The following is a 15,391-nucleotide window of genomic DNA, read 5'->3' on the forward strand; positions in this document are numbered from 1 at the left end:
TCACCTCGCTGCACAGGGTGGGATCCGGCGGGTTGGCACCGGCTGGACCCGCGGAGGGTTTCACAAACATGAACTCGCTGATGTCCGAGACTGGCGAAAAGCAGGAGCGGTAACGTGGGGCGGGGGGTGCCGTGGCTGTCACCGGGACGCCCATCACCGTGTCCCCTTGCTTAGGCTCGTAGTGCAAGTGCCCAAAAATGTGGCTGGGAGGGGGCTGAAGTGTGTTCACGCTCTCCACACAGCAGCCCTGGTTGGCAGGTGCAGAGCCCCGCCGGAGGCATCGCACGCCCAGTGCTGCCAGTCCCACCAGTGAGACGGTGGAGATGAGCACTAGGGACACAATCAGATAAAGCGTAATTGTGGGTAAGCCCCCACCGTCGGCGGCCTGAGCCTCAGAGCCCTGCAAGGCCTCTGGGCCCTTCTCCTCCACCAGCACCACCAGCGTGACGGCTGTGGAGAGCGGGGGCTCCCCAGCATCCCGGACTACCACCAGCAGTTCATGTGCAGAGGCATCCGTCTCCTGCAGGGCCCGCACGATCCGGATCTCCCCGGAGCGCAGGGCCACATTGAAAAGCCCCGGGTCTGTGGCTTCCACAAGGTGGTAGGAGAGCCAGGCATTGCGCCCCGAGTCCGCATCTATTGCCACCACCTTGGTGATGAGAGCAGGAGGGGTGGTGGAGGGGGAGATTCGGAACTGGGTAGCGGAGTCCTCCCCGGCCCTGGGGAAATGCACCTGCGGGGCATTGTCGTTCTGGTCCACTATAAAAACGTGAACCAGCGTCCTGTTCCTCAGGGCCGGGGAGCCACCATCAGAAACCTCCACATGGAATTGGAGATAGGTGGTTTGCTCATAGTCAAAGGGGAATTTGGCAGAGACCTGCCCACTTGTGGGATGTATGGAGAGGTAGCGAGTTGGATCCAGGCCTGGATCTGTCCCACCAGCTCGCAGGATGGAGTAGGAGAGGCGGGAATTCTGCTCTGAGTCAGGGTCCACAGCAGAGACTGTAACCAGCACACTGCCCACCGGGTTGTTTTCTGCCACCAGCACTTCGTAGGATTCTTGCTCAAACTGGGGCGCGTTGTCATTGACATCTGCGAGGGCAATTGGCAAGATGGTGTGGCGGGAGAGCGGGGGACTGCCCAGGTCCGAGGCAGAGACAGTGACATTGTAGTAGGCAACGTGTTCCCGGTCCAAACGGGTGCTGGTTAGCAGCGAGTACTGGTGCTCATAGTCCTTACGCAGCTGGAAGGGAAGATCTGGAGACACGTGACACTGGACCTTCCCCTGCTCACCAGAGTCCCTGTCTCTGACGTGTATCACGGCCACCACTGTGCCCGGGGGTGCGTCCTCGCTCAGGGAGCTGGAGAAGGAGGTAAGAATGACCTCGGGGGCATTGTCGTTCACATCAGTGATTTCCACCACTACACTGCAGTGCTCCTCCATCGTGGGCGATCCCATGTCCTTGGCTTCCACTTCGATCTCATACACTGTCGCCTCCTCGAAGTCCAGGTTGCCCTGGACGCGAATCTCCCCAGTTTGCTCATCAATGGCAAAGATCTGGCGTAAGGCAGCTGAGTTGTGGCTGCTGAGGGAGTAGCGGATGTCTCCATTGGGCCCTTCGTCCACATCGGTGGCATTTAACTTCACCACGAGGGTGCCCAGCGGTGAGTTCTCCACCAAGCGGGCTCCGTACGAAGGTCTGTCAAAGACCGGGTGATTGTCATTGGCATCCAGGACCTGAATAGTGATGTGTGTCTTGCTGGACTGGGGGGGAGAGCCCCCATCTTCGGCGGTCAGGACCAGGTGGTGGAAAGCTCTGAGTTCCCGGTCCAGGGCCCTCTCCAGCACCAGCTCAGGGAACTTCCCACCATCTGTGCGCGCCTTCACGTTGAGGTTGAAGTTCTCATTGGCACTCAGGTGATAGGTCTGCAAGGTGTTGGTGCCCACATCAGGGTCCTGGGCAGGCTGGATGGGGAAGCGGGCACCCAGGGACGCCAGCTCGTAGATGCGCAAGGAAACCCCATCACCGGGGAACTCCGGGGGGTTGTCATTGATATCCAGGATCTCCACCTCGATGCGGTAAAACTCCACTGGGTTCTCGATGGCAAGTTTCAGGTGGAGGAAGCAGCGGGGGTTCTGCCCGCAGAGCTGCTCCCTGTCTATCCGCTCGCTGACCATTATAACGCCAGTGTTCACATTGACCGAGAAGTACTGGGAATCCGAATCGGACAGTACCTGCAGATTAGCTGCCGCCAGTTTCGCCACATCGGTGCCCAGGTCCTTCGCGATATTGCCCACGAAGGCGCCCCGGGTGAGCTCCTCCGGGATGCTGTACCGGATCTGAGCAGAGGAGCTGTGCAAGAACAAACAGAAAGAGAAGACACGCGGCAGTCCCAGGGACCGGCCCGCCTTCCCTGCCCTCGGCATCCTTGCCGGGTGGGCGGCCGGGGAGCGATGCCCTCCGCGCTCCGGGGCCGCGCTCAGCGCTCGCCGCTCCCATTCATTGTTTGGGGCGGACGCCGTTCGACGAGGGCGGGGGGCGCCGGGGCTCCGCGCAGCCGCCTCGCCATTGGCTCCGAGCGCCGCGCCGCTCCTCCAATCGCCGCGCTCTTTTCCCAGGACAGCAACACCGGCGCCAATCGCAACCCGCGGGCTGTTGCCGCGCGGCGCGAACCTGCGGCGCTTCCCCGAGCGGCGGCGGCCCCGCGCCCCCCGCGCCCCCCGCGCCCCCCGCGCCGGGGCGGGGGGAGCAAGGGCGACCCCGGGGGAAGGCGCCGTCCGGCCGCCCGGCGAGCCCCGCGCCGGCACCACCTTCCCCCGCCCCTAGGCTCTCACCTGGCCGGGGTCCCGCAGCGTACCGGTAGCGGAGAGGAAAGCCCCGGTTTCCCTCGGTAGGGTCGCGGGGGGCGGGCAAGGCCGCAGGAAGGTGAAGTCGCTCCGGTCGGAGCCGGGGGAGAAGCAGGTGCTGTAGCACTGGGACTGGGAGTCGGTGGGTCGCAGGGTGACCTCCATGTACTTAAGGGTGCCGTCGGAGCTGAGCTGGAGCTTGGGGCTGGAGTGCTTGAAGAAGTCCCGGGAGGGCGACTCGCTGAGCCAGCAGCAGCAGCAGGGCGAGGCGGCAGCACGGCCTCTGCGCCGGAGGCACCGGGCAGCCAGGAGGGTGACGGTGGCGAGCACCACAGTGCTAACGGCTGCCAGCGCGATGATCAGGTAGAGGGTCAGGTCCGGCTTCTCCTTGGCACCAGCCAGGAAATCCCGAGGCTTGTAGGTCTCCTCCAGGGCCACCTCCTCCAGGGCCACAGTGAGGGTGACAGTGGTGGAGAGCGGTGGGTCACCGTTGTCCGTCACCTGGACAATGAGCTGCTGTGCTGCCACGTCAGTGTCCTGGAGGGCACGCGCCGTCCGCACCTCCCCGGTGTACAGCGACACATGGAACAAGGAGGGGTCGGTGGACTGCGGCAGCAGTCGGTATGAGAGCCAGGCATTGTGCCCGGCATCCGCGTCCACTGCTGTCACCTTGGTGACCAGGTAGCCTGGTGGGGCAGACAGCGGGACCCTCTGGAGTGCTGGGATGTCACTGTCACTAGCAGGGTGCAAGATGGTGGGGGGGTGGTCATTCTGGTCCAGCACAAAGATGTAGACGGTAACATTGGCATGGAGCGGGGGGGACCCTGAGTCCCGCACAGCCACAGAGACTGGCAGAACCTGCAGCAGCTCAAAATCAAAGGTGCGCTGAGCGTAGAGGTTGCCATTGTCAGGGTTGATGTGGATGAAAGAAGAGGTGGGGGCACCCTGCACTTGGCCACTCTCTATGGAGTAAACGAGACGGGAATTATCCCCATCGTCGGGGTCTGAGGCAGAGACAGTGCACAGCAGGGAGCCAGGTGGGTTGTTCTCTGGGAGGAAGGCATCGTAGGAGGGCTGCAAGAAGTGCGGGGGGTTGTCATTCACATCAGATATGTTGAGGAGCAGCGTGAGCGTCGTGGTGAGGGAGGGAGACCCACCATCTTGGGCAATCAGCTCCACTACATACTGTGAGGTGGACTCTCGGTCCAGGCTCTCCCGGGTGACAAGGGAGAAGTGGTTCTGAAGGGACCTGATGGCGAAAGGTATATTGGGAGAGATCTCCAAGCTCACATCCCCGTTGGCCCCCGAGTCTCGGTCCCGTACATTGAAGAGCCCCACGACAGTCTCCAGTGGGGTGTCTTCCGGCACCGGGTTCAGCAGGGAGGTGAGCAGCACCTCCGGGGGGTTGTCATTGGCATCCTCCACTTCCACCTGCAGTATGCAGTGGCCCTCCATCTCTGGGACCCCTCTGTCATGGGCTCGCATGTAGATCTCATAGAAAGGTGATTCCTCGAAGTCCAGGGGCCCACTCACCCGGACCTCGCCGCTGCGGGGATCCAGGGCGAAGAGCCTCCGGACTGAGTCGGAGGTGTGAACCCCAAAGGAGTACTGCGTCTCCCCATTGGGGCCCTCATCGGGGTCAGACGCATTAAGCCGGAGGAGCAGGGCCCCCACAGGTGTGTTTTCTGGGACTTGCACCTTGTATGTGGTGTGGTCAAAAGTGGGTGCGTTGTCATTGACATCCAGGACCAGGACTGTTATCTGTGCCGTGCCTGAGCGGGCTGGGCTTCCCCCATCTATGGCCGTCACCACCAGCTGCAGTTCTGGCTGCTCTTCCCGGTCCAGGGCATGCTCCAGCACCAGCTCCGGGAACAGTTTGCCATCCTGCTGCTGCTTGACGTCCAGGGAGAAGTGGGAGTTGGGGCTCAGCCGGTAGGAGCCCACGGCATTGGTGCCCACATCAGGGTCCTGCGCGCTCTCCAGGGGGAAGCGCGCAGCCACTGTGGCAGACTCGGCAACGCGCAGTGTGCGGTGAGCGGTGGGGAAGCTTGGGGAGTTGTCATTCAGGTCCAGGATCTCCACTTCCAGGCGGAAGAGCTGCAGGGGGTTCTCTGTCACCACCTGCACTGACAGCACGCAGCTGGCAGCTGCTCCGCACAGACGCTCCCGGTCCAGCTGCTGGCTCACCACCAGTGCGCCGCTGTCCAGGCGCACGGTGAAGTGGCGCAGGCTCTCCTCTGAGCCCAGGCGCAGCCTGCGACCCGGCAGCTCCTCCACCTTCAAGCCCAGGTCCCGGGCCACATTCCCCACCACGGTTCCCACCTCCGACTCCTCAACCACCGAGTAGCGGATCTGCCCGGAGACCCAGCCCCAGCCGCAGAGCAAAAACAAACTCAGTACTTGCCATTTCCAGGCGGGTCGCTGGAGGCTGATGCTCTCCATGTCTGTGCGCGTCCGGCCCAGGACACAGCAGGCGCTGGGGAGCTGCGAAAAAAATCCCTGGGTCTCTCTTCCAACAGCTTGGAAAACAGCTCCGGGGCTCCGGCAGGCTGCGGCTCCGGCTGTCAGCCTCCAAGCAGAGGGGGTGGGCTGGGGGAGGGGAACTGAATCACAGCCCCAGCGCGGAGGTGGAAAGGGGGGGGGAGAAGCAGATTTCCCCCCCCCCCGCTTCAGATCAGTGCCCAATTGGCCGAGAGCTCCGTCCCCTCTCAGCCAGCGGTGGCTCCCCAGAGGTGCGGGAGGCAGGGGCCTGAGCCGGCATCAGCGGGGCTGCCACCCCCGGCCTCCCCTCCGCCAGTCTGAGTCACTTGCTCCGACAGCTCGCTTCCCGTTCGCAGGGAAACTGCACGTCCTGGCAGCCTGGAAGCTAGGTACAAGCCCTCCCTGTGCGCTCCCCCTTCCACAATGGTGGCTTCACATCGCGCCCAGAGACAAAGGGCAGCTGTCATGAACGCAGGCCAAAGGACTTTTCATGCCCGATGAAAAGGTGCTTGTTAGAGCCCTGAGGTGCCAGGGGCTCTTCTCCCACCCCTTTTCTCCCCCTCAGCTAATGCTTTGGCTGCTGCCCGGACCCCAGGATTGCCTCTGTAAGTGAGGCATCACTGCCACCAGTACCACCATCAGCCAGGAGAGCTCGCACTGAGACAGGGATGCCCACCCCTGCCAGCCCCCCGTGGGTGTCAGAGGCAGAAGATGGGAAGGCAGAGATGGGTGATCCATTCAAAGCTGGAATGCAATTGCTCCCCACACACACCCAGCTGGACACCCCTTCCCCACCCTGAGACAAGGAAGGGGTCAACCTTCACAGTACCCGAGTTGCTGCAAACGCACGGAGCCAGCCAACAAGCCCACTAGACCACCACCAATCACGACATCAGGTCAGGACGTCCAACTGGGAAGGAGGCCTGAGCCGCCCACCTGGCAGACACACGTACTGAAATTCTGCAGCAGACACGGCTTTGCAGCCAAGCAATCTCCTGGAGGGCAAAAGCAGGGGTCTCAGCCTCCCCAGGGGGGAGCAGAACAGTCATTTCGCCCTCTCCCTGTCCCAAAGGATGGTGGCAAGCTGCATGGTGTTAACTCAGTTCACATCCCTGCAGAAGCCTCATGCAGTCATGCCCTGGAGTCCTGGCCTCAGCGCAGTCAAAGCCACCTTGACCTCCCTTGGCTGCATGCAGACCCTCCAGGGCTGGGGTCCACAGTGGCGTGGCAGGCAGGGGAGCCAGCTCCTGCTGGGGACCCTGCTCGTCCCCACCACCCGGGCACCAAGGGGACCTGGGGGAATAGGTGAGAAAGGCCGGGGGCACCTGTGCCTGGCAGGGTGGATGGTGACAGGGACACCATCTTTCTGGGCGAGGGCAGAGACGGTGGAGGTGCTGTCATCGAGGGGCCTCCATCCCCTCTGCAGCCCTTCCCTGCCCGTTCCAAGAGCCATGGGGCGGGACCATCCTGCTGCCAGTCAGGGAGAGACGGAGCAAGGAACCTCACGATTGGTGCAGAACACCGCCCGGGTCCCACCTACTGCCTGCTCCGGGAGAGGGGAGAAGGCATCCTTAAAGGGCCAACCCAGGAAAATGCTAGACAAGCGGATTCCACCGCGTCCAGAGACCGATACCTGTTTGGACGTACTCATTCCCTGAGGGCTTCCGACGGTGCCACCAGCAGGAAGCTGTCACAGTAACCTTGTCTCTGGGATGTGCCCTGTCCCCATCTCAGGCAGGGCCCCGGACAGCACAGCTGGGTGACAGACATTGCCGCTGGCAACACGGGGTGCTGCGCCCCTGAGAATGGGTTTGGTGCTGCTGTGCTCTGGTGCCTCAGCAGAAGCCCCCTGTGAAGCCCACATGGTCTGGGAGAATCCATGCAGTGACCCAAGGTGGCTCTGTCACCAAGGGGCTGGAGCAAGGGACGGGCTTCACACAGGGGATCCTGCTGTTGTTTGGGTCTGCCAAAGCCCAGGATGGGGATGGTGACAAGGCAGGAAGGGTATGGGGTGTCTAGGATGGAGAAGGAGATGTCCCCATTCCAGAGGGCCAGAGCTCACCCTGTGGAAAGGCGACCCAGGGAGCTGAGAGATCCTGCAGGGTAGGATCTCTCATGGCAGGACACACCACCTGCCACAGATGGGGCCAGCACCATCCCCACTGCATCGGTTTTGGGGTCTGGCTGTTGCCCTGCAGAGCAAAGAGCTGTGAAGCCTTTGCAGGCTTGACACAGTCCGTGGCATTGGGCTGGATCTTCTTGGACCACAAAGACTGAAAATCCAGGACCCAGAGCCAGCCCAGCTGGTTTTTCACTGCCAGTGCCTTTCCAGTATAGTACTGGGGAGTAGGGGGGAGACATGGCTAGGGCTCGGGCTTACGGCCTGCCCATTATCACCTTCCATACCCACTCTCAAACCATGTACTGCCCCCACCCCCAGAGGCATCTTGCCAGGACCCTTTGGTAGAGGGGACATCCTTGTCCCCAGCTGTAGCATGACCCACACAACACAGAGGAACACTTGCTCCTGCAGCTGCTGCAGCCGTTCCCACCTGCCACAAATCAGAAGTGCTGAGTCTGAGCAGTGACGCAAGAGGAAAAAAAAAAAGGCATAAAATAATTCTGGGAGGTTTCTGCCTCTGCCTGTGATTCAGCCACAGCGAGCAGGCGGCACACGCAGCCCCACACCCATGCACAGCTTCCGCTGCACCTCACTTCCTTCAGCTCCGAGGAACCGGTCGCTCCTAGTCACAGCCTCCCAGGAAGGGACATATTACTGGCACCCAGCACCTTGGAAATCCATCAGATCCCCCCCCGGCCTCTGCTGGATCCACTACCTGGCTTCACCTCTGAGGATCGAAGCGTTCCTGTAATTGAAAGCTCTCAAATTAAGCTGCACGATTCCCACCGGGGAAGAAGCACAGAAGCTGCCTGCCATGCGCAAACGCCTTCCTGTCTGCAGTTTGTTCAGTCAGGACATTAGACATCACCTGGAGATAGCATGTTACAAATGGTTCAGGGCTTGTAATAGGGTTGTTAAAACAACACCTGGGTGGAGGACTCCCCATCCTGCTCAGAGCCACAGTCCAGCTCAGCGAAGCCCTGCAAGTGGCTGGAGTAGTCTGCAATCTCACCCCCCCACCCTGAAGCGAACACCATCATAAAACTTCCATGGAAACAAAACTGAAACCATCAGGAGTCAAACATGAAGTGAGACACGGATGGGAGGGACTGCTCTGTGGCCACGGTCTATCGAACGGAGGAACCAGCAGCATCCTTCAGCTTTGCATGCTACACTGTGGGAAGCGACGCCCCGATCCCCCACTGGCAGCTGGTGGCTCCCAGCCCCACTTGCACCACCACCTCCCCAGCCCACACCAGGGCACGACGCAGAGAGGCTGTGTTCCCGTCCCAGTGTCTGACCCTGCAAGTGCTCCCCTTGGCTCTCATTTTGCAAAGGGAAGGAAATACCATTAGCAAACTTTCTGCCGAGGATTTGCAAGTGGTTGCAAGCTGACCTCAGCTTTTGCCGGTTACTCACACAAGGCGTACCCAAAACTGCATCCGAAAGACATATGTTTGCTAACCTGAGAAAACGGACTCTCTTGACCCTGCTCACCACAGTGCAAATGTTATTAACACTCAGGACGGCTCATATGACTCTGAAGAAGACCAGCTCAGCTATAGCTAACCACTCTTTAGAGGCACGGCGCGACTGGATATTCCCCCCAACCCCAATGCGCTACCATCTGCGTATGGCACGAATGAACCATGGCTCTGCCCAGTACTGAGAGATGCCAAGGAAGGAGCTACATTACCTCGGCAGGGGTGGGGAGCCGGCTGGCGGTGCCCACGATCTGGTGGTACAGCCCTGGCTCACCATTCCTCATGGTGCTCTGGCGGCTCCCCAGGGGGCTGGAAGTGAAGGGCTTTTTACACAGGAGATCACTCTGGTGAGAGTCCGTGGTGAGATAGACCTGGTGGTAGAAGTTGGGTGGCGTGAAGCCACCCCGCACAGCATCAATGTGGTGGAAAGGCCCTGGTGTCCTGTACAGGGTGTTCCTGGAGCTGTTGAACAGCTCTTTTGACTGCCTCCACTTGTAGCACTTGAAGATGCCCACTGACAACATGGTGATGAAGAAAGCTGCTGACACCAAAATCACAGCCAGGATGAGATAGAAAGTCACATGCCTTCTGGGATCATTGGCAGGTGCCATGTCAGTGAGGTCAGTGAACACCTCCTTGACCACCTCAGCCACAGAGATGGAGACAGTGGCACTGGCGGACAGCACAGGTTCCCCATGGTCTTTCAGCAGGATGACTAGAGTGTGCTGGGGAGCCTCATCCTCCCGGAGCTGGCGGGCCGTGAAGATCTCCCCACTGTGCAGCCCAACTGAGAAGAGGCTGGGGTCAGTGGCCTGCAACAGGGTATAGGAGATCCAGGCATTGTACCCTGCATCCGCATCCACCGCCACCACCTTGGTGATCATGTGCCCGGCAGGGGTGCCTCGTGCCACCACATCGGTATAGGTGGCGGTGGTGTTGGGGTGAGGGTACAGCACGGTTGGGGCATTGTCATTGAGGTCAGTGACAAACACACTGACAGAGACATTAGTGGCCAGAGGCGGAGAGCCACCGTCCTGGACCTGCACCATCATGCTGAACTCCACCTGGTCCTCGTGATCCAGGGAGGTGAGCAGGTAGAGGGTGCCATTCTCCCGGTTGATGGAGAAGATGTGGCCTACAGTGGGGTCACCCTGCAAGAGGGTATAGGAGAGATGGGCGTTGCGCCCAAGGTCCGGGTCTGTGGCGCTCACATTAAGGATGGGGATGCCAGGCACGTTGTTCTCCAGCACATAGACATCATAGGAGTCCTGGGAAGACTTGGGCGCATTGTCATTGACATCTGACACCTGCACCAGGATCTGTTTTACTGCAGACAACGGTGGTGAGCCCGAGTCCCTAGCTGTGATAGTGATGTTATACTCTGATGCCTTTTCCCGGTCCAGAGCTGCTTTTGTTTTCAATGTGTAGTAATTTTTGAGGGAGGAGCTGAGCATGAACGGGATCCCAGGAGAAATGAAGCAGTTCACCAGACCGTTATCATGGGAGTCCAAGTCCGTTACACTCAGCAGAGCTACGACCGTCCCTGGGGCTGCATCTTCAGGCACGGGGCTGTACACAGAAGTCACTGTCACCTCTGGAGCATTGTCGTTCACATCCACAACTTCCACCAGCACTTTGCAATGAGCCACGCCAGGAACGGCGCCCTTGTCTTTAGCCTGTAAGTAAATCTCATACAGCTTCGTTTCCTCATAGTCCAGCTGCCCCTTGACCCTCAACTCCCCCGTGGCTGAGTCCAGAGCAAAGAGTTCTCGTACCTTGGCAGGTGTGTGGCTGCTGAAGGAATAGACGATGTCTCCGTTGGGCCCATCATCCAGATCGTACGCACTGATCCTGGCGACCAGGGTACCACTGGGCGTGTTCTCCCTCACGCTTGCCTTGTAGGCGGACTGGTTGAAGACCGGGGCGTTATCGTTGGCGTCCACAACATCAATGTGGATCTGCACGTGGGCCGACCGTGGCGGGCTGCCTCCATCCAGCGCCGTCAAGACCAAGTGCAGCTCCCGTTGCTCCTCCCTGTCCAGCTCCTTCTCTAGCACCAGCTCCGCGTACTTGCTGCCATCCACCCTCGTCTGCACGTCGAGCGCAAAGTGCGGGTTGGCGCTGAGCTGGTAGGTCTGCAAAGAGTTAACCCCCACATCGGGGTCTTGCGCGCTCTCTAGCGGGAAGCGCGCCCCGGCCGCCACTGACTCGCTGATTTCCAGCCTCGCCTGGCTGCTGGGAAAAACCGGGTCGTTGTCATTGATGTCCTGGATCTCCACGGCGCCGCTGTACAGCTCCAGCGGGTTTTCCACCACGATCTCAAAGCTGAGGGAGCAGGGAGAGAGCGCGCCGCAGAGCTCCTCCCGGTCTATCCGCTCGCTCACCAGCAGCGCGCCGCTCGTAAGATCCACCCCGAAGTACTTCTTGTTGCCGCCGGACACCACCCGCAGCCGGCGCCCCGGCAGCCGCCCGAGGTCCAGCGCCAGGTCGGCTACCACGTTCCCCACAGCGGAGCCTCTCCGCGCCTCCTCGGGAATCGCATAGCGAATCGCGGCGGAAACCCAGTCGGAAACGCCGAACAAAAGCAAGAGGCTCAGTACCTGCCCCGTCGTCACCCCGCGACTCCTTGCAGCAACGCCGTTCATCGCACAGGACGGCCGCGCTCTCCGCTTCGCCCCCCCGCCCCGGCTAGAAATCTGCAGCTCGCCCCGTCATGCCGCTGCCCAGCGCGCCCCGGCAAGCGGCGGCCGGCGGGGAGACGGGCATCGCTTTGCGGGCTCCGCCGTGACTCACTCCCAGGCTCTCTCTGAGGCCGTCTGCGCCTCATCCCGGCTCCGAGCGGGGCCGGGCCGCCAGATCCCCCCCGCTCCATCATTGGCCGACAGCGGCACACAGAGTCCCGGCCAATAACTGCACGGAGCGCGGGGCTGCCGGAAGCCCGCCGCGGGGCAGCCGCCCGCCGAGCACCGCCGGGAGGGAGCGCGGCGCCCCCGGCCCGAGGGCAGCGGGGCTCAGGCTGGCTGAGCCCGAAGGGAGAGCACAGCCCTGCGAGAAACCCAGCCAAAAAGGACAGCCGGGCTGGGAGAGCGCGGGCAGAGGCAGTGTAGATCGGGCACGGGGACTGCGTGTGCGGGCAGGAAGGTGTAAGAGTTAGCGGAGAGGATGACGCCAAAAGGGGCGATATGGAAACAGGGAGGGTGTCCCCCGGGAAAACCTCGCTGGAAAGAGGCAGCGGAAGCAAGAAGGGGAGGTGGAGCGGGCGGGAGGAGGGGTGGGGAGGGTCGACCGGGGCACGCAGGGCGCCGGGGAGAGCCAGCCCCGGCACGACGCGCCAGCTCCGAGAGTCCCTCGGGACCTCCGGGATGCCGGTCCTCCCACCCAAGTGCTTGGTCAGCCCCTTCCTGACATCCCACGGCGTCGCGCCGTCGCGCCTCTGCGTGCCACCAAAGCTGCGTCGCCGGCAAAAAGACACGGATTTCGTGCTGCCGAGTTGCGCGCAGCTCCTCCGGCCGCAGCACACAGTCACCCCGCGGGGCAGCTCCCGCCGCAGGGTTCCCACGAGCATCGCCCCTCCTGCTCCCCACCGCCACCACTGTCCCAGCAGGCATCTTCCCCGACAAATCGTAGAAATCTCGGTTTAATACGCCCTCCTGCTCTCGCCACCTCTCAGTCTGCTCCCCGATACCTGTTTCCACCAGCCAGGCGCAGGGAAATCACGGTCTGCGACGTGCTGGTTCACCGCGGACAGGAGCGGTTCCCGTTCCCCTGCAGCAACAGCCCGGCAGGTCACGGCACCGGCAGCGCCTGGGCAAAAAACAGCCCAGGGCTGCTTGCCTGCGTTTGGGGTTGTTGCTGTCAACAACAATTCGTGATACGTCGGGTTTCCGACGTTTCGAGCGCCCATATGGGTAAAAGTACCGCAATTTCGGCGTTCATTGTCCGTCACCCGTGCAACTGCTCACCTCACGGTGCAATGGGAAGGGGCCAAGGGAGCTTGATAAGGGAGCGCCAGGAGCCCTGTTAAAACCCGGCTGTGGCCGAGAAACACAGAGACACAGCGTCCAGGTGTGTCCCACAGCCGAGACAGGTAAGGAAGGGACGGCGATGTCTGGGAAAGAAACCAGACTGGGAATTCCGGATAAGCGTTCATTCGCTTATTGAGAGAAACGACAAGGTTATCCATGCCCTGCAGAACTGGCTCAGAAATGTTGCGGCTCGATAGCTGTTACCCCGCTGCTTGTCGTGGCTGAGCGCGTTGTGGAAAGGCTGCAAATCACCCGCCCCAACGTGGGAGGCAAGACACGCGCCAGAGCGACAGGGACCTCGACTCTGGCTATGTGTCCTCGCCCTGCACAGTCCTGTTAACTGCCTTGAGCACACGGGATCCACCCAGAGACGCAGTATTTCTGCGCTTATATGAAGAGTCAACAATATAAACTGCCGGCACAGTCTTTCCTCTCTACATGCCCAGCTATTTCCTTTCCTACCGAATAATCGTTGCCGAAAGATAAACCGTACCAGCACTACTTACCATTCTTACCACCAGTTCACAGAATGTGACGAAAGTGTAGGCTTCACACCGATAAAATCCAACATTAGCCATCTGTTCGTATTTTAACCGAATTTAATTCTGGAGCGATTTAAAGATTGAGAAGGAAAACGATATGCTTTACCCACCGCAGCTGCATCCTGCACGTAAGTACACATTATGCCTCTCTCTCCGTTTTGGAGCACTTCTGTAACAAGCCGTGTCTGCAGGCTCACAGTGCTGGGAGCAGATTTCTATCCTCATAGGCCCTTAAGCAACAAAATCCCAATTACCTTTCTTTCTTACATACAATCTACAAAGAAGAAAATCCGCAGCTCTCTTGGAAATAAATCTTGAAACAGTCTTCAGCCACTTACTTTCTCTGAAATAAGCTCTGAATCTCTTTTCCAACCACTGCCCATTTCGTGTCTTTCCTAAACTCTGTTTACTAAGCAATTTCTCTAACGTGCATATCGCAAGGAGTTTTTCTTCATATGAGTGCACACATGACCCGTATTCACAGTACCTTGTCCGCTTAATCCCAGCAGCAGTAGGATGGGCAAGCAGTGGAGAGCTGAGTACAGCGAAAAGATCTCGGGAAAGGCATGGAAGACTGAACACTTCCACCTCCCGTATTTCGACTGATCTGGAGACATTACGTCTCCTTCACTTTGAAGGGAAGCCCGAATATTGAAGGCGACGCCTTGAAACTCCTGAAAGCACCATTTCCAGGGAGAGGAGTGCAAACGTGCGACAGCTAAGGGGAAAGGCGCCTGCACCAGGAATTCCTTCGGGGATGGGTTCAAGCCAAACCCCAGCCAGAGCCGCTCACTCCGGCGCTATTCCCGGCTCCGCCGGGTCTCCAGAGGAGCCTGTGGCAACAGCGGGCCCAATGCACTCTCTGTTCGGCTCCGGGCTCGGTGCTACAGTGAGGCACCAGCCCCCGTTCCCCAGACGGAGGTGAAATGTTAAGTCACGGGTGTACACAACATCTTCCTTTGAGGGATTCAGAATATGAAAAGAACCGAGCTGAAAGGGAAAACAGAGGACTACAGAGTCGCTGCCCTCACTGAGTGAACAGTCCGGGATAGATCACGCATCGTTACCACAGGGAAGTGCTTAAATCTGGCAGAGACAATAAATTAAGCAGTCACTAGAGCAAGACGAAAGTGTTGTCTCAGCTTCAGACCCCAGGACACTTTTGCCCGCGCTCTACCCCATGTCCACACCACCACCCCGGCTCGGTGAAACTCGCACCTGGAGTAGGACAGACAGACAGCAGTACTGACAACATAGCGTCGCTCCTCGGGGCACAACCGACAATTCGCGGATGAGACTGGGCAGGTAAAAAGGCAGAGTCAAGAACACACACACACACACACACACATACACCCCACCCCCGAGCTATTGAGCAGTGCGCCGGGAGAGGACGTTGAGCTCTGCCGGTTTCTCACCGATCCCCGGCGGGGAAGAAGAAGATTCACGCAAGTCCGCAGAGAGGGACCCCAGGACAGAAGCTCACCTGTGCCGAGCTCTCTGTGCTGGGAGGGTCCTTCCCGGAATGAGTGCCTGAGCCGGGTTTCCCGGCCAGGAGACGGTCAGACAGCGCTGCCGCCCCTGGTCTCAGAAATGTGAAGTCCTTCTGGCCCGATTCGGAGGCTAAACACACCTCGTAGGAGTAGGGCAAGGGCAGCGTGCTGCTGCAGTAGTTGTACGGTGCTTTTGAGCCCAGGCTGGAATACAGTTCCTTATCAGAAGTTATAAAAACGGGAGGGCTCCTCGATCGTCGGCATTTAAAGAACAATATCAAAATGACAGTCGAAACGAATAACAAGGACACGACAGCGAGCGCCACTACAAGAATGATGTTTAGATCAGACGTCAGCTCGGACACAGCGTCTTTGTCGCTCAGCTCCGGCAGCGCCTCC

The 15,391-nt window shown here is 60.0% G+C and overlaps 1 protein-coding gene across 5 annotated transcripts in view; it reads right to left on the bottom strand.

Moving 5' to 3' along the window:
- Positions 1 to 15,391, bottom strand: part of LOC143165933 (protocadherin gamma-A4-like) — a 215,633-nt gene that overhangs the window by 27,040 nt on the left and 173,202 nt on the right. Inside the window, exon 1 of one of the 5 annotated variants that reach the window (XM_076349817.1) lies at positions 11,536 to 11,728. The exons of 1 other annotated variant lie outside the window; for it this stretch is intronic. In XM_076349817.1, the coding sequence (XP_076205932.1) occupies positions 11,536 to 11,580 (45 nt within the window). In that variant the 5' untranslated portion in view covers positions 11,581 to 11,728. 3 more of the 5 variants (XM_076349818.1, XM_076349816.1, XM_076349813.1) reach the window with 3 other exon arrangements.

Source organism: Aptenodytes patagonicus, chromosome 12 (genome assembly GCF_965638725.1).
Source record: "Aptenodytes patagonicus chromosome 12, bAptPat1.pri.cur, whole genome shotgun sequence".
NCBI classification, from domain to species: domain Eukaryota; kingdom Metazoa; phylum Chordata; class Aves; order Sphenisciformes; family Spheniscidae; genus Aptenodytes; species Aptenodytes patagonicus.